General features: G+C 43.7%; 1 protein-coding gene across 2 annotated transcripts in view; it reads right to left on the bottom strand.

The window, feature by feature from the left end:
- DPP6 (dipeptidyl peptidase like 6) overlaps nt 1–20,760 on the bottom strand; it is a 582,220-nt gene that overhangs the window by 509,057 nt on the left and 52,403 nt on the right. The window contains exon 1 of one of the 2 annotated variants that reach the window (XM_064505742.1): nt 8,895–9,132. The exons of the other annotated variant lie outside the window; for it this stretch is intronic. Coding sequence (XP_064361812.1) covers nt 8,895–8,945 — 51 coding nt within the window. The 5' untranslated portion in view covers nt 8,946–9,132. Of the gene's footprint in view, nt 1–8,894; nt 9,133–20,760 lie in introns of those variants that run through there. 2 annotated transcript variants of the gene reach the window in all.

The following is a 20,760-nucleotide window of genomic DNA, read 5'->3' as shown; positions in this document are numbered from 1 at the left end:
TAGTTTTTATTTATTTGGCTGCCTTTAGATATTATCAAAGGCCTCCTTTCCCCTCAAGATCCCAGTTCTCTTAAAACCTGTATAAGCAGAGGGTAAGAGAAGGTCGCTTTGTAAAAACAAGGTATAAAAGTCAGGATTCTGGAACCCTCAAAAAATGATAACTAAATTTTATTCTTAAAATTGCTGTAACCTTTTACAGATTCGATTCCTACAAGAATGTCCAAATCCAACTGAAAAGCACCTTTCTTAACAAAGTTTTTAACCAATTATAAACAGTTAATGCAAATTGAATAAAATGCAGCGTGAATAACATAAAAGCAACAGGGACCTTAGCATGAACTTTCCTTTCCTGCCAAACCTCTCAAACAGTGAGATCAGGAGAGGTTCGTTCATACTGAAATGAAGTACAATTAATTTCTAAATTACTGTTCTACCCACAGCATTTCACATATCCTTCATGTGAACCACAGATCCAGTTTTTAACTGAGTCAATAAACTCAGAGCTCATGAATAGTAATATTCCTGCATTACAGTCTTTCACTTTACAAACAAGATCTTCATGAGAGGTACTTTCAGCCCCCTCACAGCCTGATGAGAAGGCATTAATATGAGCATATTTTTCACATCCACATAATCAGACACAAGAAAAGAGCAATACAAGCTCATTTCTAGGTTGCTTTGGTTGTATCAGATACTGTAGAACTATTCAGTATTTACAGAAAATATGACACACTATGATTTCAATTTTTATGCATGTTTTCACTAGCATCAGTCCCAAATGATAAGTCCCATCTTGTTTTCTTACTCTGCCTCCCCCCATTTTTTTTCAAACTCCAGCATATTTTGCTGTTTGCTATCTTTAAAAAGATTACTGAAAATCCTTACCAATACAGAACATAGTGGGTTTCTGTTTTGAGACTCTGGCCTCAAGGTACCTGAGTCTCAAATAAATTTCTTACTCATTTCAGCAGGAGTAGTAAACCCATTAAGTTCAGCAAAAGTTTTGCTTGAGTAAGTGCTGAATAATGACTACAGAATGAGGCCAAGTAACGTGTGACTGGAATTCATGCCAAGTCTACTATCTCTACACATGCCTGAGTTGACAAAATCTTCTGGCCAGCGTTCCCTGTAACTTAGGAAGGATTTTTCACAGTATTGACCACTCTGCTCATTGTCCAATGCTTCACCTGGGCATACGGCAGCCCCCAACGCAGTTAATCCTGCTGTCTCGAATGGTTTGTTTTCTCATACTTGCTTAGCCAGACATTTGGGTTCATCTCAGAGTCAACTGTGAAGTCATTACTCTGTAATAATTGGGGGGTGGGGAGTGGAAATCCTTCATCTTCAGCAATAAAGTTAATAAATAGTGAGTCACATCATCAAAGAGGCCGTATCTCAAATGAAATCCTTGTACTGGTTGCTGGACAGGCACCGAGTTTGCTATTCCTCTAGTGTACCTTGTCACCACACAGATCAGCAACCCCCTGTACTTGCAATCAAGAGTTGAACACAGATTCAGCTACACTCATGCAGACTGCAATAATTCTCCCCATGGTCACAGTATTACAGGTGATTCAACTGTTCCTACCCTTTAAGTCTGTATCACAAAGAGGATATCAATGGGCACACAGATCCCACAGGGAATGTCTTCTGCTTGGAAACCACCTGCACAACACTCTTCTTCCCAGTGCACAGCAGCAACACTACAGTATAGTTGCTTAAGGAATTCCCAGGACCATACTGATGCCACCACAGACACATCAAAACAGTTTTTGCAGTTTTTTCCTTGATAATCCATTTAAAGGGCAATCAGGACATCCAAACACTACAATAAAAGTTTCCCTTGCTACAATGCTGGTATCTCCTTAAGAGAGTAGTGGACCCACAGCATCTACAGAGGTACTCGTGCTACAGCTGGGACCCAGAGTTACCAATGTATTTTCAGCACTCAGGCTCTAATGGTTCAGATTTATTCTGTAGATTAGATTTATTTTTACAACTTCACTCCCAACTACAGCCTTTCGAAATGAACACTATGGGAGCCTGTTAAATGTGATGCTTCATTGAGAAGGAATGCCAGGCTTCCTAAGTGACAGCATTATATGTTAGTGGATTACACGAGATTTACAGTACATAAAACAATTTACTAAATGGGCTTTGCTTGTTAATCTCATGTAAGCTACTGTTTAGTACAGTGATGTACAGACAACACACATGCAGACACACAGACCTAGAAGAATAAATGCATGCGTACATGTATTGTGACCACAATGACATTAAACCATTTGGATTAACCCATTTTAGAGGGCATTAAAAGAGGAGCATTATGATGTTCCAGGACAATTCCTTATACATGCAAACCATGGACCAAGTGATTTCTGCAGCAAGATCACATCTGGCAGAGATGGAGCTCCTCTCCTGCCCTGACTGGACTGTGGTGCTGCGACACTCAACCTGCTTCTGCAACAGCTTCTGGGACCTGGAAGCAGAGCCCCGAACATGCAATTCCCTGTCCATGCTAGCAAGCTCTGCAAGCACAGCATTGCCTGTGCCCCTCGCGGAGCAAAACCGCTGTGTCTGCACAGCACAGCATCGTGCTCTGCAGCTTTCCTGGAGCAGGTCAGCCACAACTCATGTATCCCCACGTCCCACTGCAGAAGGCTGACAAGCCCTGGAGAGATGTGCAGAGCAGTATTTGTCCCATGCAATGCCAGAGGCCTAACGCAGTGTCTAGCGTCATTTGAGATGCTCTGGGATATCTCCCAAAACCTTCCAGTCCAAAACAGCATGGGCCTGCATCACATCTGCCAGCCTGATACAGGGCGTTTCAAATAGCACTGCGTGACTATATTTAGGCAATGGACTCAAGCCCTAGATGTCTGCAGGACAGATGTGTGTGGTTCAGCTAGTATCCTACTTTTTTTTTTTTTTTAAGTCAATGGAGAGAAATTGGCACTTTAGAGTGCAGCTCGTCTGGCTCGTTTTACACATATACACGAATCATGCCCCAGACTCCACTGACAAAAATTACTATAAAGGGAGCCTAGACTGACTACATTAGCTGTAGATGTCTACATTGAAGAAGCCAATGTTTAATCAGAGGAATCCCATCCCCATCTTCTTCTAATGAAGAACTTCAAGAGACAGAGAAACTACTGCACTCCCACAGAGACTGTTCCAATAGTTAATCACCTTCTCTGTAAAAACTAAGCACTTTATTTTCTAGTTCAAAGTGCTCTGATTTCAACTTCCAGCTTTTGAATTTTGTTCTGCCATTGTCAGCTACATTAAAGAGCCTGTTGCTATTAGTTTTCTACCAATCTGACATGTGCTTAGGCCTGATACCCTATTACCTTCCCCTTTATATGGTCAGTTAGGCCAACACTAAAGACCGCAAAATTCTGCCAAAAAATGCAACTTCTGAGATATACAGGAATGACACTTGATACAAAAGAACAATAAATGCTATGAAGTATTTTCTGGCAGTCGAAAGATTCATTCCACAGTGCGGAGAGAGGAACTCTTCTCATCAGATGAAGTCTCAGGCCATCAACTTCTTCATAATTTACATTTCAGGTGTTATTTTTAAAAGGAATGAGCAAATCCCAACTTTATTAATGATCAAAAGTCACCTCTCAAATATGGAGCACTGCAATGTTGTCTTCCTGGCTCTACACAGACAGCTCTGTGGCCTCTACTGCGGCTCACAGCTTTACTTAGTAATAGCTGATTGGGTAGCAGTAAAATCACAACAGTTCCTACAATTTCTTCTCTGATACTGTTTAGGAAAGTGGTGAAAAGCAGAAGCATAACCTGTAGCTTTTAAAGATTCAAAAAAAAAGAGAGCAGGGGATAGATTAGATTATACTGTGAACAGTCAGAAGACTCTGAGGAACGAGAGAGAAATGAACACAAAAGTGTTGTTTTTTCCTTGCAACCGAGAAGCGGAAGAGCTGCTGGAGAGAGAGGCAGGAGTACTGCACTGAGGAGCACTGTCAGATTCGAGATCTTGAACCCTCCTAATTATGAGGATTAAGTCAGACCATGACCCTTTCATGCGCCCCCCCCCCCCTTTATTCTTTCACACTGCCAGATACTGAGAGGAAGAGCTAGCAATGCAGACGACTTCACATGACGCCCAAAGGTATTTTGAGAAACAGCCTGGCCCCACGTAGTTCCCATGGGATCTGCAACTTGGGTGGATCTCTTACCATCATCCTATACACTGTGAGCAGAGTCTGCACCTTCACCTCTTAAATAAGGACATATCTAAAGGTGTGTTCTACATTAAGCGATCAACGTTCAGATCCAACCGGATATTTCCTTTTGGACCTCTCTCTCATCTAACCTTAAATGTGTAAACACTCTTAATTTCCACCTACTAGCGAAGTGACATTAGAACAGGCCCAGCACGTCTTGCAGCCTTTGTGCTGGCCCACAATGCAGCAATTTCAGTACCTCCTACGGGCTGTACCCTCTACAGCACGTATCATCTTAACGACACAGTGGGAACAACAGTTACACGTTTTCCCCTTTATGCCTGACCCAGAAAGGATACCAGGCTGTTACAGTCCTCAAAACACAATCTGCCTCTCACTAAGCAGCAGCAGACCCAGATACTCTCTACTGTAATTCTTGCTGTACTTCTGCAATTTAATTTCTGCCCGACTTTCAACTTCAGGTAGAGTCATGACATCTCATCTGGAGACCGCTACCATAGTTCCCATGCTCTCAGCTCTGGAGGGCCCCGTGTTTCAGCCAAAGTAGTAGACAGCAGATGAATAGCACACAAACTCTGGACTGCATTTGGCTTCTCAATCAAGCAGGATCTGGGGTGGAGAGAAGGACAAAGTAGCAGGGAGAGTGCCCTGGGTCGGAAACTCCACCAGCTATGGTAGTGTGGGAATCTCAAGAAACATTATTCTCTGCGCAGCCTGTTTGCCCCATGGCAGAACCGCTGCTTTCTGGCTGAGAAGCATTACACCACTTTGCAGCATATGTGTGATTTATCACTGCAAGCAATAAACCTGTAGATAAAATATGGCAAATAAGGGAAATTACAACAGAACTTCAATGTCTTTTATTTATATTTTTAATATGAATTTACTGCTCTTGAGAGGCACCAGAAACACAAAATGGGCAGGAGCAAAGCTGGATTTTCTGTGTTGCTCCAGAAAGACACAGAAGGAGCACTCTCAGGATGATGAAGTTTAGTCTTCATGCCATTTGTATCCTTGAGCTCTCAGAGGCCTCAAACATACCAGCAGAGTTCCTAAGGGGATAACACTTGCCACTGGGCTTACCTTTATTTATTTTTTATATACCCAGCCAAACTTCAGTTATCAGAGTTGAGATTTAAATGGTCAAACTAAATATCGAAATCTCCACAGGCTCTTCTCCAAGTCCTCTCAATGAACCAGAACTGCCTCTTTGGCCCCCTTCATAATTTTTTCGTCAAAGTAAAGAAGAAAAGTGACATGTTCATCAGCGTTTCTCTTGGTAGTTTCCAAACGTGAGAACGGATGCTGGCCAGGCTCTGAAATTCAGAGCAGGAATTTCACAGCAACACCCTTCTAACAGAGATAGCTGACTACAGCAGTGTGCTCACTCCTTTCACTCACAATTAAATGCATCTAAAAAACGGTATGCTCACATATAGCAGATTAAATTCTGCCTCAGTTGATACCCCAATGCACTTACATTGAATCCATTCTTTCACTCATCTAAGCGACTACATTCAAAGGTAGTAGCTCCTCTTTGTGTTTGCTGCAACTATACCTCTATCAGATTTGGTTCTTAGAATTTGCATGGGACTACATACAGAAAGAACTGGCGCTCTTGCAAAGGTCCTCTTTAAAACAGCTTTTTGATGTATTGGCTTGCAAAACTATATATATATATTTAAAAAAAAAACAACACCGTGTGCATGATAGAGCAGTCCATGGAAAGACAAAGGCAAGAACAGAACAAAACAAGTGTAGCTGGAATCATCCTCCTTGACCTGACAACTGAGCTTAAAATATAAGGGAAAAGACAGGAATACTTTAATGAAATAAATTATAAAGCTGTACCTAAGGTTAGGATCAAACGCAAGTACATGAAATTTATCTCCAAAAGTGATACAAATTTATCTCCAAACCCTACCGTCACATATTATCTTGAGAAAGACTGTGAAAAACTCATGGGATATGGAAGTTGTTACCAAAAGAAATCACTGTGTATTAATCACTCCCTACAGTATTTATGTAGAATTAAGAGAAATCCCATTGTAAGAGCATGAACTATTTCTGTAAGTGATACTCCCTTGGCTCAAATGATGAATGGGAAATAGAGCAGTAAAATAAAAATAGGCACCTTTCCAGGTAAATGTTGTTGTTTAAAAAAGCCAAAACAAAGCCCTGGTGAAATATTGTCACAGGGATAAAAACATTTATCTCAGTGTCACAAGAATGGCTTCGTTTCTGCTGGGCTAATTAGGTAATAAAGAAATCACAGGTGTAGTGGTTCCATGAGCTATCACCGCACTTAAAAAGGGCCTGTTGTGAGGCCAGGGATCAGTGTGCCAGCATTATCACTTGCTGTCATGTCATTTCAAGAACGAAAGAGCTCATTTTAAGAATGATTTTTAAAGAGAGGAAAATCAATATATACTTAGAAGCTTGTCAAGAGTCTAAACTGCCAGAAAACAAACAAATAAATGGAAGCCTTGGTGGGCTCTGGATGTCCACGGACTTTCCAAATGCTGCTGGGCAATTAATGCAGCACGCTGCAACACACCCCCTGCGACCCCCGCGCATCCCTCCCTATAGGTCACAGGCTGCCATGTACGTTAGAAAGGATCCTCACAGCATTAGGGTTTGCCATGAATAGTGCAGGACTCTAATTTTAGTTGTAACATAAGGCAAAAATAGGTGAAAAGAAGAAAATACTAAAGCTGCTCTTTTAAAATAATAACGGAAAAGGGTAAAGAAAGCACTTAACTTGCTAGAACTGTGTATGAAGGCTTACCTGAGCTTTCAGGATTAGGCCCAGTAATTACTACTTTGAGGAAATACAAAAGCTGTCCAAAGCTTTAAACTTTAAAGCTGAAATATTCACTTCAGTCCTCACTTAAATAAACTGCATATCCACTTGCAACAGGCCAGATGAGCACAGAAACCAGCTGTGTGTGTGTGTGAGGTGGCCCAAAAAACACAGACGTTCATTAAAGAAATCATCTGTGTCAGTGCAACAGCTCCCTTGCCTTGAAATTTCATTGACAGCATGTCAAAACCCAGTTCCTTCAAGGAAACCCTGGCGTTCAAGTCAGGGAGAGTGCCCTGAGCGACCGGGAGGAAGAAATAATTGTGACCTGGGGGCCAGATCCTGCTCCCATTTGACTCAAAGGCAAATGCTGTTGCCTCTGGCAGAGGGCTGTGAATCGTGGACAGCTCCTGCTACACGGCTCCGTGCTCGGATCGATCATCACGGCTTCGGGGAGTGTCGCGCAGAGGTGCGCGTGCGGATCCATTTTGCCACACACAGAAACGCTAGCCAAAAATCCCAGCGAGAGCTCCAGCCTTTAGCCGAGCAGCACTAAGGGAATCCCTGCCCTCTGATCCGTTCCTGACTTCAGAGACCAGCGAAGGAAACGTGCGAGAGGTTTTTATTAATTCTGAGCTATTGTATATGTAAATTAGCTTAATCTTGTACTTTAAAGGCACAATGTCATCTCAGGTGGTTAATTATTTTTTTTCTTAGCAGTAAAGAACAGCCGTAACAACGACTGTAACAACCCTTACAACAGTAGCTTGAAAAAATAATAATCTAAATTACCCCATGCTTAAAAGTTCCACCATCAAATACTTCCTGGGCATTTAAAAGGCACAATAAAAGGAGCACGACGCAACCACACAGGCTGTGCAATTCTGCTGGAAAAATGTTTGCAGAAGTTCCCGTTCAGTTCCCTTAGTTGAATTCACAGGTCACATAGCATTGCACCTTCCTCGTAAAAACCGGCTCGGAAAAGCAGCATCAGTGGGCTAGAAAGGGAGGCATTCCCTCAAAAAGGCAGAGAGGCGTTTTGCTACGGGAGTGAATTAAAGGATGGAGACTACTTTGGCCGGTCCTTAAACACTTCCACCCAAGGCATGAAGGAACCGCATGCCACCTTCCCATGAAATACCAGCATCTCCCCTCAAAGGGGAGGCAGGGCACAGAGGCGAGCGCCCGCTCGGCCGCAGGGAGGGCACAGGCGAGACGCGAACACCAACAGGTACCTTCAAAAGCTTCGCCTTATTTGCAGTAAGTTCCTTTTCAAAGCGAAGTGCCCTGAAGGCATCGCGCTTCCCACCACCCCCGTGCAAACCCACCCCCCCCCCGCGGCGCGCAGCAGCCACCCGGCCCGGGGGAGCCCCGCGGGCGGAGCGGCGCCCACCCCCGCGCCGAGCGGCAGCCCCGCCGCCCCCAGCGGGTCAAGCCGGCAGACGAAACACACAAATATATTTCCATCAGCACAAGATGGCAACCACCACTTCTTCCGGGAGAGCAGCTGGGTTTTTTTTCTTTCCTCCTTAAGGGGAGGGGGGCAGCTCTAGAAAGCACTCAGAGTGGGTTATAATAATAATAATAATAATACAAAGATCGCAGCAAGACGGACGTTCCCGCCAGCGATGCGGGCGGCCCCCCCGCGCTGCGGTCAGCAACTTGGCGAAGTTGCCCGTGCGGCGGGGGGAGCCCAGCGCGCAGCCCGCCCGATGCCCCCGGCCCCGGCGCCGCCCGCAGCCGCGGCTTCCCCGCGCCGCAGCCCCGGCAGCAGCCCCGGGCGGTACGGAGGGGTCTGGCGGTACCGAGCCCGAGCGGAGAGCCCCGACACTTACTTACAGTCACTGGAGGCGCCAGCAGCAGCCACTTACCATCATGTTTCCTTGCATTTTAGCGGTTTGAAACATTGCCTTTTCCTTCATTTTTGCTTTGTGTGTGTGTGCGTGCGTGTGCTGCTCTCCTAGAGTTACTTAATCCAGCGGCTGGCTCACTTTAGTGAAGAACTGGCGTGCACTTGCGATGGCTCTTTTTGGTGTGGAGTGGAGGGGACTACGAGCAGCAGAGGGGGAGGGTGTCTGCTTTTTTTTCCCCCACCCTTCCAATATATATTTTTCTCCTTTAGCCAGAAAGAAAAAAAAAAGCAATAAAAATAAGTCTCTGCCGAAAGGGCGAGGAGGCGGGCGGGAGCGGCGGGGCTCAGCGCTCAGCCCGGCTCAGCGCCGGCCCTGCGGGAGCGGCCGCCCCCCGCCCGGCCATGCCCGGCCGCCTCCCCCGGGCCCGGGCGGTCCCGCCGGGCTGCGGCCACCCCTGGAAACCAGTTGCACAAAGGGGGGGATGGATAAATAAATAAATGAATGAATAAATGAAAGAAGGAGTGAGCTGGAGGGGAGGCGGCCCCCTCCCCTTGCCGGGCCGGCTCGCCGCGCCCCCGGGGGGGGTCACACGCTTTTTACAAACGGGAGCCGGGGGGAGGCGGAGAGGAGCCGCCTCTCCCCGGCGTTAACTGTTCAGCGGCCGCAGCCGCCGCGGCCCCCGCCCGGCGCAAGCGGACCGCGCCTGCTGCAAGGAGGGGTGGGGAAAAGCGATCCTGCCGGTGCGGGTTACTATGGGACGCACGTCGCGTTTCCATGGCTGCCTCCTCGCAGCCCGCAGCCCCGGGGCCGGGGGGGCCGCGCACCCGCCGCCCGCCCCGTCGGGAGGGCGCCGGGGCCGGGCAGCGCCGAGCCGCCGGGCTCCCCCCGGGCTGCCGCCGGGCTGGGGCGGCCCCTCCCGGGGAGGCCGCGGCGGGAGGCAGCGCGCAGGAAACGCGCAGCGCAGCCCCCGGCGGGGTTTCACGCGGCTGGGGGTGGGGGCGTTTAACAGGGGCCGCCCAAAAGCCACGATCTGGGCTCCAGGCTTAACCCATCCCCACGCAGCAGGAAGAGTCACATGGAAGATAGAGCTCTGCCCCCCACCATGGGAGTTGCAAAGCAAGGGGCACAGCCCCCTGCGATGCCTGCAGCAAAACCCTGGCCATCCCCTCTAACTCCTTGCTAGCAGCGTCCCTACTTTTTCTGCGATGTTTTCTCCCTGTGTGATCCAGGGGGTCCTCCGGCCCCCCAGCTGAGCCACCTGGCAGGTGGCTGGAGGACATCCCCGGGAGGACGTTCCCCTGCAGCCGCCCTTGCGGGAACACGGCCCCCTCCTCACCCCGGTGCAGTTTTCCAGAAACAGTGCCCATCCCGAAGGTTTACACCTCAACCTGCACAGGTGAAAACATTCCTTCCAGAAAAGTTGCCTCTTTTTTCCCTCTCTTTATTGCACATGTGTGATTTGTCCAGTGCTGCAGCAGAAGTAATTTAGCTGACTCCAGAGGAGAATTATGTGCCCCTCGATTTCACTTGGTATGGAAAGGGCTGCTTCAGCTGTTGCCCATGGCTTGAAGGAAAAAACCATGTGTGTGCTCCAAAGGAGAGGAGAAACCCTGAGAAGAGAGAAAGGAAGTGATTTGCTTAATTAACAGCTGGGAAGCCAAACCAGGAAGAAAAAGCAGAAGGCTTTGTAGCCAGAAACTCTTCTTGGACCCTGTGGTTTACCCACTCCAATGGCTAGAGCAGAAGCTCCCTCTTCTTTTAATGGGGGAATTGCAGACTCTTCCGTGGTTGCTTTTATTGGTGCCTGTAGCACCTTCAACTCTGGTCCATCACAGCTTGTGGCATCTTCACCTCATAGCAGATGGCCACTCACAGGAACCACGAAACTGTGCACAATCTCAGAGGGTTGCTCACCCTCTATTTTTCAACCCAGCTGTTGAAGCATATTCAGACATAAAATCTCTCTCCTAAGACGTGTTGAGCTTGTATTTCGAAAACAGTGGTAATGGGGATGTGACCACATGCAAAGCGCTTCAGCACAGATCAGTAGCCTCACCTCTGCCCTGGGTGAGCCTCCAAGAGGCCCGAGACAAATGCCAGAGGCAGATGATGCTGGTGCCCCGCAGACTCACCTGTGCGAGCTTTTGTTCTACAAAAATGTCACTCCTCATTTGTAGGGCTTCATTAGCGTCTCCCCTGTCTTTATCTGGGAACTGCTTAAACCTGCTACATAGTTCATCTCAAGTAGGCAGTTCTTCATTATGTTCCTCAGACTCTTGAGTCCTGCTTTCTTTACTTCAATTTTGATTATTTTTTCCAGGCAGTTCCTGTGGCATCTCAATATTTTACCCTCAGATGTTTTAATTATGTATGAACACAGAATATGTCATATACTTCACAGTTAGTAGTCCCATTTGCCTCCTGAATTACTCTATACACCAATAGAATTTCCTGCTGTATATTGAGCTCTGGCAATAGTGTTTTCTGGGTTTTTTTTCCACATGCTCTGTCATAATGCAGCTACTGAGTTTCTTTGCTTATTTTTATTTAATTTTTAATCTATGTGCTTTTGGCATAACTGTAGCAATTGCCTTGATTAGAACAGCTTTGTTTAAAGTTGAGACTACTGGCAAAAGGCTTAGTTTCACCTTTGATGTAATCCTTTTTTTTTTTTTTTTAATTATTAAACACCAACCAGGGTCAATTTGGCCAGCATAATTACATTACTGTGTTTCCACTTCTGCCACAAGCTATGCTCCCATCATCACAATCCAGAGATTTCATGAAAAGTAGAAAACAATAGTCTGTGTTTTGCAGCACTGTGCAAAATGAGACTGGCAATATTGGGGCAAAAAAGTAAAATGCCCTTACAAAAGACAGATTCTTGATTTGAAGCTTTTTGTCCACCCCCCCTTTTTTTTTTTTTTGGTGCCATTCCTATACACTTTGAGAAAAGAGGTGGCCAATGACTTGTCTCTAACAGTTTTATGACCAGTCTCCATCCTTGGAGGTTTTCAAGACCCAGCTGGACAAAACCCTGAGCAACCTGGTCTGATCTCACTGCTGACCCTTCTTGGAGCATGAGGTTGGGCTAGAGACCTCCTGAGATCCCTTTCAGCCTAAATTATCCTATGACCCATATGATCCCAACACACTGAACTGAGTGACCTTTTTTGTTATTGGCTCTAGTGTCTTGCCATACAGCCAGCAGGCTACTTACTGTATTTAAGAAAACAGATTAAAATGATGGTTTAAGAAGTGATTATTGTGTCACTTCCTAAGATGATGCCAAAACTCATGTTCCCAAAGACTTAGGATTTTGCCAATCATGACTTTGGCCGCTATTTCTTATGTCTGGACTACATTTATTTGGCTAATGGAACAGGTAAGACTTGCTCTCAGATGCTGAAGTGTGACACTAAGTTGTTCCGCAGATTTATACCACAAGCTGTGGCCAGTTGATTCCTCTGGATCTGGGAAATTTAAGGCAACTACAAGTGATGTCACCGCATTACTCCCTCAAATACATTATCCCTCCCCGCCCCCGGACTCCTTTTCATCTCACATTCACCTTATTGACGTTCTTTTCTTGATGGATTTCCCCCAATGGAAATGTGCTAGAGCTCGCTCTCAGCGAACGAGGGATCAACTTAGTTATTTGGACATGGAATGGTGAATGCAGGAAGATGATCTGAAATTTCCTCCAGGTTTTTGCAGAGGATGTTTTTGTTATAACTTGCTTTGAATGACTTGGCAGGATTACCAGTTGTCTCAGAACCCAAGAAAGTAAAATAATTTAGGTGGCTAAAAAGCTTGCTGTACTGACTGCTGGTGGCCATGGCTATTCTGAATTTAGGGCCAAAGATTTGGCCTAGGAAAGCACAAGACAAAATGAGAAGGTTTCTTTATCATGTCAGGTGTTATAATAGAGGAAAATTCAGAATTCAGGACATTCACATTCCTCATGTGCATCCCCCTGCACCTTGAGCGATACAGCCTCCTTTGTCGGTAGAGTTACTTCTGATGTAAACTAGGGAAAATTCAGTCAGTCTCAGCGAGGTTCTAACAGCAAGATCTTAAGCGAAACACCTGTGTAATGAGTTTTTCTTTGGTAATCTGTCCATTTGTATCTAAGGTACACAGCAGGACAAAAACCCTGGCAACTTGGACAAGCTTCTTTTTATACCTGATCCACAGATCCACAGATTCTCCCTATCTCAGGCACTATGATAAAAACAACATGGCACCTTCATCTGCCGACATATTTATAGGCCATTTTGAGGAACTGTGCTTTTCTCTTTTCCATCACACTATGATATATATATTAAAAAATTGCCTTATAGAAATTCTATTCTTTGTGGGTTTCACTACTCTGAGGCTGACTTTCTTTATCTGAAAAGGAACACAGAGTACAATGCTTAAATCCTATTCACAATATTTTATTTAAAGCAATGATGATATGAGAGTGAGAGAATTTATTTTATCAAATAAAACCCATTCAATGCATTTGATGCCAGCTTTCCTTCTCACTAGCCAAAACAAGCCTGGGAACAGTCCTTTTGAATAGAAGGAAAGACTTAATTTCACACAATATTGGATGGTTGCATAGCACAGACTTATTTATTCTGTATTTTTAAAGAAAAATATATTAAGTATTTAAGACCACAGACAAATACAACAGCCATTGTATTAAAAGTCCCTTCTTGAGAGCATCAGAATTTCACTTCCTCTCTGTAAGTTTTTTTTTATTCTGTCAAAAAAAGAATTTGTATAAATTCAAAATATAAAAAATGGCTTTTTCTTTTCACTCAGACTCTTTTGCAAGGATCCCATCTCCCTTCTGTTGGCCTCATCCCACAAGCATGTGCCTCTCTCCAGCCCATTTTCAAGAATGTGCTCTCTAAGATCAGGCCAAGTCGCACTACACCTTTCCCCAAACTCTACTTGTCCCATATATCCCAGCGGACGACGTCTACAGCACGACATTTCATTGCGAGACCCAGGGTCTTATTCCTTTCACTGGGCCAGTAGGTTGAATACAGCACTGAGGGAATCTGATTTGCCCTTTCTTTAAAGAGCAAATACTTTGCCTGCTTGAGATCACAGGGTCACAAGAACGTTCAGGCTGGAAGGGACCTCAGGAGGTCTCTAGTCCAACCGCCTGCTCTTAGTAGTCCAGATGTGGTCTAACAAGTGCCAAGTAAAGGAGGATCATCACGGAGGGAGCAATCATCTATAGTACTTGCTTTTTCACGGAATGACAATATTCAGGAGGAATGGGATTGGTGATATCCCAAACAAAATGGTTGCATTATATTGCATGAACCTAATGGGGGCCTAGAACAGAGCGTTAGTAGTAAATATCTTCCATAATGGTGTTTAGTAGTACAACACAAAAAGGAACAGTCACAGCAAGTAACTTCTTTTTCTTCTTCTCTTACTCAGTGGAACAATTTTGAGAATTTTTTTTTAGCCAAGCCATGCTACATATCTATTCTGACATACCTCTTAAATGAAAAATCTTTACTCATACTGTACTGGAATCTTGTCTTTGTATTTAAACAAAAATGTGGGGACAACTGTACTGATTACTTCTTTGTAGTAAAGAGAAGATATTGGAGAGACAGATACAGTAAACACACTGTTAAATAAATTAAAATTTGTCTTCTAAGCATCCTTAATTCTTCAAGAAATTAGAAAGATGTTCAGCAGCTGTTAAAAAGCTAAAATTTGCTACCTGTCACTGCATGAGTGTACTTAAGCCATCCCCATTAACCCAAATGGAAAAAAAGAAGCTGCAAGAAGGGAAACCATTTCATCTCAAATATTATGAGGAAAAAAGAGTTTAATGGGAACCACTGAATTTTTGAATGATTGGACTTTGGAGCATTTTTATTATTTTTAACCCCTGCCTAAATTTTGGTGTGGTACTGGCCACGTCGTCACCACAGGATGTCAGCCTCCTCTCCCCTTGTTCTCCAGCTTTTTTCTTTGCTAGCCTGGCCACCACTGCTCATCCCTCTACAGAGGCACTGTGTCACTCAGTGAGAAGCAGGACTAAGCCACTTTACATGCTCAGGGAATTTACAACAGCATAGCTCGAAAACTGTTGCTTTTGAGAAAGGACTACAGGTGTGTTGCTGCTAGGAATGTATTTCCCAGAGGCATAACTGGACTGTTTATTTTTTATACACCAACTCCATCCTGGAGGAAACAGTGGGGACCCCAACACATCTAATTTCTGATGCTATTCAACCACTACACATCCATATGGATGCTTCTGTATCTAGCTTTGAGAAAACACAGTAATTTGTTAGATGCAATGAGGATTTGGTTTGAGACACGTCACCTTTGGACAGCTACCTGGAATGCAGGCAACTCCCCGTTACCTGCAAGTGAATATTAGCTGCAAATAAACCATAACATTGGTACAGAGATCCCCAGTTCGATGTCACATAATCCATCATGGACCAAAGAGCTTGTATTCTCCCGTGGAGCACTGCCTTCATGTTATGCTGATGCTGAAACTAGCCTAGATTTTTAATTACCACAGCTATGTTTGCATGGTATTACACTCGAAGTAATACCCATAGGGACAGCTTCGATATCTGCCTGCAGTATGGTCCTGGAACCAGAAGTGTCAGAGAATAGCGAAACCTAAACATATTTCCAGAAATCACTGAAGAACTAGAGGCAACAGTGGTGTCTTCATGCAAGCTGACAATGGAGAAGTCTGGGCTCTCCTCAGCTTTTGTCAGCAGAAGTGAGTATCAGGAAGGACAGAAAGAGATCCTAGGCAGAGCTTTTGGATGTGGAGTTGAGGGGGATGTCTCATGGTGGCAGTTCACATCTGGTTTAAGAGAGGAACATCCAGTGCACGCTCAAAGGCAGATCAGATGAGACATCTCAGACTAAGATCCATAGCACTGACGGCTGTATAGAGCTACTGGCCCACACATGCTGTACTTCCACTTTGTTAGCTAGAAGCACCTGAGTATATATTTCAAATTCCAGACCAAATGCTTCACCCTGGTTCTGTCTAGCCTGTAAAGGCCTCAGACGCCTATGAAGCAAACATACAGGTGGCATTCGCAGAGCATATAAGACGTGGGACTCAAGTGAATTGCTGCCTCTGTTGCCTACCTGAGGTTTCTTGCTAAGACAGTCAGTGGATATACTCCATAGTGCAGCCTAGGTGCGGGGCAACAAAAAGGCAACGTAGACAACACCAGGATAGGACATCAGGGCAAGATCTGGAGGATTTCTACAGAAGAGTATAGATTCAGACTCGAAGCCTCTGCTTCTTCACATTTCCAGCTCCTAAACTCCATGAATAAAACTTATATATACACAACTATATACTATATATACAACTCAAATAATTCCTTTTCTGTGAATGAAGTTGTTGAAGCTGCCAAGGGATTCAGGGTAGGAGGAGAGGCATTCAGAATATAATTTCCGCAAAATGGTATGGGTCACGAAAATTAAATATATGGGGAATGCTAGGAAAAACTGCACAGACTCACTAGTGGTAACAGCGGAAAACTCTAATCTGAAGTCATCGCTTTCCCATAACTTTTGATTGAAAGCATTTGTTGGCTTTATCTAACTTTTTCTCCTGCTCTGCAGTGCAATCCAAATCACTACATTTTCCAAATATACAAAAGCTGATGTGCAATTTTTATTGATAATCATAGATTTTCAGGGAAAAAATTATGCCCATTCAGTGTTACCTGAAGTATTATGAGTCCTTGCTTTTCAGGCTGTGTGCCACTTGTGGTTAAACAAAACTATTATTTTTAAAACTACAAGTTCTGTAGCAGAAGTGACATACATACCTCACTCATCTCTTTTAGCAATTATCCTCTCTGTTAAAAGTACTTTTGATTTCCAGTTGGACTGATTTCAGTGTCTAAACACAGAAGCACATTGTCTTTGCTAAATTAAGAATATCCTGTACTATCCAACATCTTCTCTCAGCAGAAGCAGGTACTTCAAAGTTTTAAAAAGCAAACACACTAAATACATGAAAACATAACTGTAAAACATAACATGTTAAAAGCAACATATGCACGAAGTTTTCTCATTAACACTGAATTCAAAATACTGACAGACTTGTTTTAAACATCTGAAAGCTTCTTATACAGCACATTTCATCCTCTAAAATGATTTTAATTTCAGTATCATTCTGACAGTCACATTTTTTTAATGACAATTATGTTGAAAAGGAAAAAGCATCGAAGTCCCCTTCACTCAAGTGTGCTCTCCTGACAGTGCTCTTCCTGCCAAGTTGGAAAGATATCAAGACCGTAAGTCCTAGCCTGACAGAACCAAGGAGAGTCTCATTTATTGCCAAGAAAATGCCAAGTATCAAGAGCCAAGCAAGCTCAAACCATTGAAATGCCATTGAATCCCACAGCTACAGACAGGGCCTAGCCATAAACTTTTCCTTCAATGTGCAGCAATATCGTGAGTTAAATTCCTGACTTACAAGTATAAAATAGTACAGTTCTCAACTTTACTCAAATAGAGAATTCGGACCCAAGAGTGAAAGTTCTTTTTAACACACATCCTAGTGATGGCGTACTGCACAGAAGACATTCGGCTTTTGGTTTATGTTAGGAAAGACACTATTTCAATACCTTAGTCTTACAGATAGCTTTTGTTTTGTGAATTTCAGTATAATTCTATTTCATTCATGAAACTATATAGGATCTCTTAGGTAGATAATTTAATGCTTGCCAATTCCCATTAATTTTTTGCTAGACTTTCTAGCCTGGAAGACATACTGCAACACTCTAATTTCAGATCAGGTAAAGCCTATGTTGTGATTAAAGAGCCTTTTTTTTTTCCTTTCATTGTGATACGGATGATTAAATTTCTCTGCTAATTATCTGTATCACCTCAGAACACCCTGTGCCTGACAAAAATATTTCAACCGAATAAGACTACATTTAATTGCATTACTCCTTTCAGATGAAGAGAGGTTGCTATAAGCTAGTCAACGTGCTCTGAGCTCTTCTCCACCCTCAGGGCAATGCTAATCCTCCTTTGCTGTTGGATGATGCCCCTCCTGCACCTGTAGATTTTTTTTGCTCTACTTTTCAGTGGACTTCCAATGCACTTGCATTCCACTGGATGACCAAATCTTGTGGGATAGGCATTGTAACACACATAATTCATTCCTCTTCAGTCTATGTGGTAAATTAGGCTGAAATTCTCAATTGTTTGAGATTAGGTACCTAAATCCTTTTGAAGGACTAGATATCATGCCTACAAGCAATCTGTAGAGTCTATTGGTGTCAGCCAGTCATTAGGTTGTTCTTACTGAGTTTCCCAAAGCCAAGGACTTAGTTAACCTGCTGTGCCAATCCCTTAACTGTCATTATTTGAGTTTATAGAGGTTGTCAACTCTCTAGGACATTGGCTGCTTCTTAATCACATGTTTATAAAATGCTGGAGTAAAAAGAGCTGACTTCTATATGATAATACAAAATGCTGCATTAGAATAACTATTTTTTCCAGTGTTAGTACGATGGGTCCAGACCAAGAGGTTGTCTGAGAATGCTCCCAAATTCTAAGGAAGAATAGTCAAGGATCTGATTGCTTTGGTCAGCTTTCAACTCCAAATCAAGGTATTTAAAAAGCAAGTGATAGCTTACATCATTTAGCCTTTAATTAAAGAATCAGTGCTGTGTAATATGGGAGCAACACTGTTCCTAGTGAAAGCAATAGGAGCTTTAGAAGCATTATTATTTTTTCTTGAAATCAGATTAGGTTGCCAGGTTTGGAGTAAGAGAACCAAAGTTTAAACCTGCCTCAAACTTTATTTTCATTAGAAGATAATGGTGGTAATTATTTACCGCCACTATTTTACTGGGCATCCTAAATGAATATATCTTCTAAATTTGCTTTCTAATGCAAAGAAAGACTTTTATAGACACAATCATTTAAATGTGGGGAAACAGCTAAGCTAGAAAAATAGAGATCATCGAAAAAAATGCCTGGAAAGCTGCAAAGAATGAGCTCTGGAGGGCCCATCAAAAAGAATAAAGATTGTCATCCCTCTCTTATAGAGAAGCATAGATATGAACCAATAAACCAAATGCACTGTCCATAATGGTTCTCAGGAAATTCAGCAATCGGTGCTCATCTGTGGGAGGTGAGTGGGAGCTCTGTAGGGTTCTCAGTTGACTTCGCCAGATATAACATGTTTAAATAAATATCCAGCTTTAGAAAGAGACTGTTTTGCTCCAACACAGTGATGCAGGTAGCAGCTTGCTTAGGTATTCTGGAGGAAGATACGAGGAAAAACACCTCTTGCGCAAAGCTTTGTTCTTCCCCCTCCATAATTACCCAGAACAACTGGCCGGCAGCTCCCCTGGCTCCCTAGAAACCACCCTGCATGGGGAGCACCTGGGCCACAGAGGCACAAAAGCTCAAACCATTCCTCCACAGCAAAAGGATCCATGCCCACGATCCGTAGGGAAAAGGTGGCAAATGCCGTGATCCGACCATTCGCCGTTGCCTTTTAGAGCCCCTTTGCACCAGGCCCTGGCAAGCATCATTTCAGACAGCCTTCGGGTACTACTGCCTCGACCAAGCACTCAGGCTGTTTGAAATGATGCTCGCCCGGGCCTGCAAAGACGGGTTTCCCAAACCAGCAGGGAGCGAGGGATGGTGGCCAGGGCTGCTGGCAGGGGGAGACTTCAAGCTGTGCACACCATGGCCAAGGGAAGGCCACGGCGGGGCTGTGATGAAAAGCAGGATGCTTGTCTCGCTTGCAGTGTGGATGCTGCTTTGTGATTTCAATGGGCTTTCATTAGCTATTTTATTTTCTATTTCAGTCTTATTTGTATTTTTTCTTCCCCTCCTGACAGAGGAATAGAGCTCAGTGGTTGGTTTGGCAAGAAGCTGTTTACGTATAATATTTTTGCGTAACAAAATATAATTAGAAAATGTAAATATAACTTAACTCCATTACTGCAATGAACAATAAAAAGACCACTGCACAGGCTACTCTGGCTCTCCAATAATTCATCATCCAAATTACACAGCACATCTCCATTAGACAGTCCTCTGCCACAAAGTTCATTTTGCTTTGTCATAGCTGAAAAACAATATCATGTTTATTAAATAGCAACACATAAAATTAGTAACTATGAAGTTCAGTGTCTGAAATACAGCAAGAGAGAGAGTTTTGAGGTAGAACTGATTAAAAATTTCTCTTACAGAATATGCTGGAACTATGTAAGAAAAAAAATACACATGAGTAAGTTGGTTTTGAAATGCAGCCATTTTGGAACACAGGAGTTCATATACTGTTATTCTGCACCCTCTCCTATAACCCTGGCTCCTTGGTCAAGTGACCTTTGCTTTCAGGAACAGCTTGGTTTGTTTGGGGTTTTTTGTTTCCTTTTATTTAAAGACCAAAAAAAAAACCCGCAAGGTGCATTATGCACATCCTGGCTGTGGACCAAGATGGGCAATAGGGCTCGTGCAAGAAATCTTTACCAGAAACAGCACTGAGGGCACGAGAAGCCGAAGCATGGTTATGAAAAAGCAAAAACATCTCCTTTCCCCCTCTCCAAGTGCAAACAAATACACGAGCAGCAGAACAAAACAAATGCTCAAAGGAAAATGACTACTTCTGTGGAAAAGAAATTCTGTTCATGAATATTTCTATTTATCAAAGCCCACAAATTGCATTTGAAAATTATTTACTTTGAAAGTAATTGAGTAAGTCTTTACTAAGCCTCTGATTTCCAGAGCAGCCAAGTCCTGTAAGCTCCCAGTAACTGTTGCTTCAAGTACAATTGTACAGACTGCAGAGAAAAAGAAGCAAACAAAAAAATCAGGCTACCATTCCTCACAAACTAAGCTA

The sequence above is a fragment of the Dromaius novaehollandiae genome, chromosome 2, assembly GCF_036370855.1.
Source record: "Dromaius novaehollandiae isolate bDroNov1 chromosome 2, bDroNov1.hap1, whole genome shotgun sequence".
Classification (NCBI taxonomy): Eukaryota; Metazoa; Chordata; class Aves; order Casuariiformes; family Dromaiidae; genus Dromaius; species Dromaius novaehollandiae.
The sequence above is the reverse complement of the archived record's forward strand: the minus strand, read 5'-3'. Positions and strand labels throughout refer to the sequence as shown.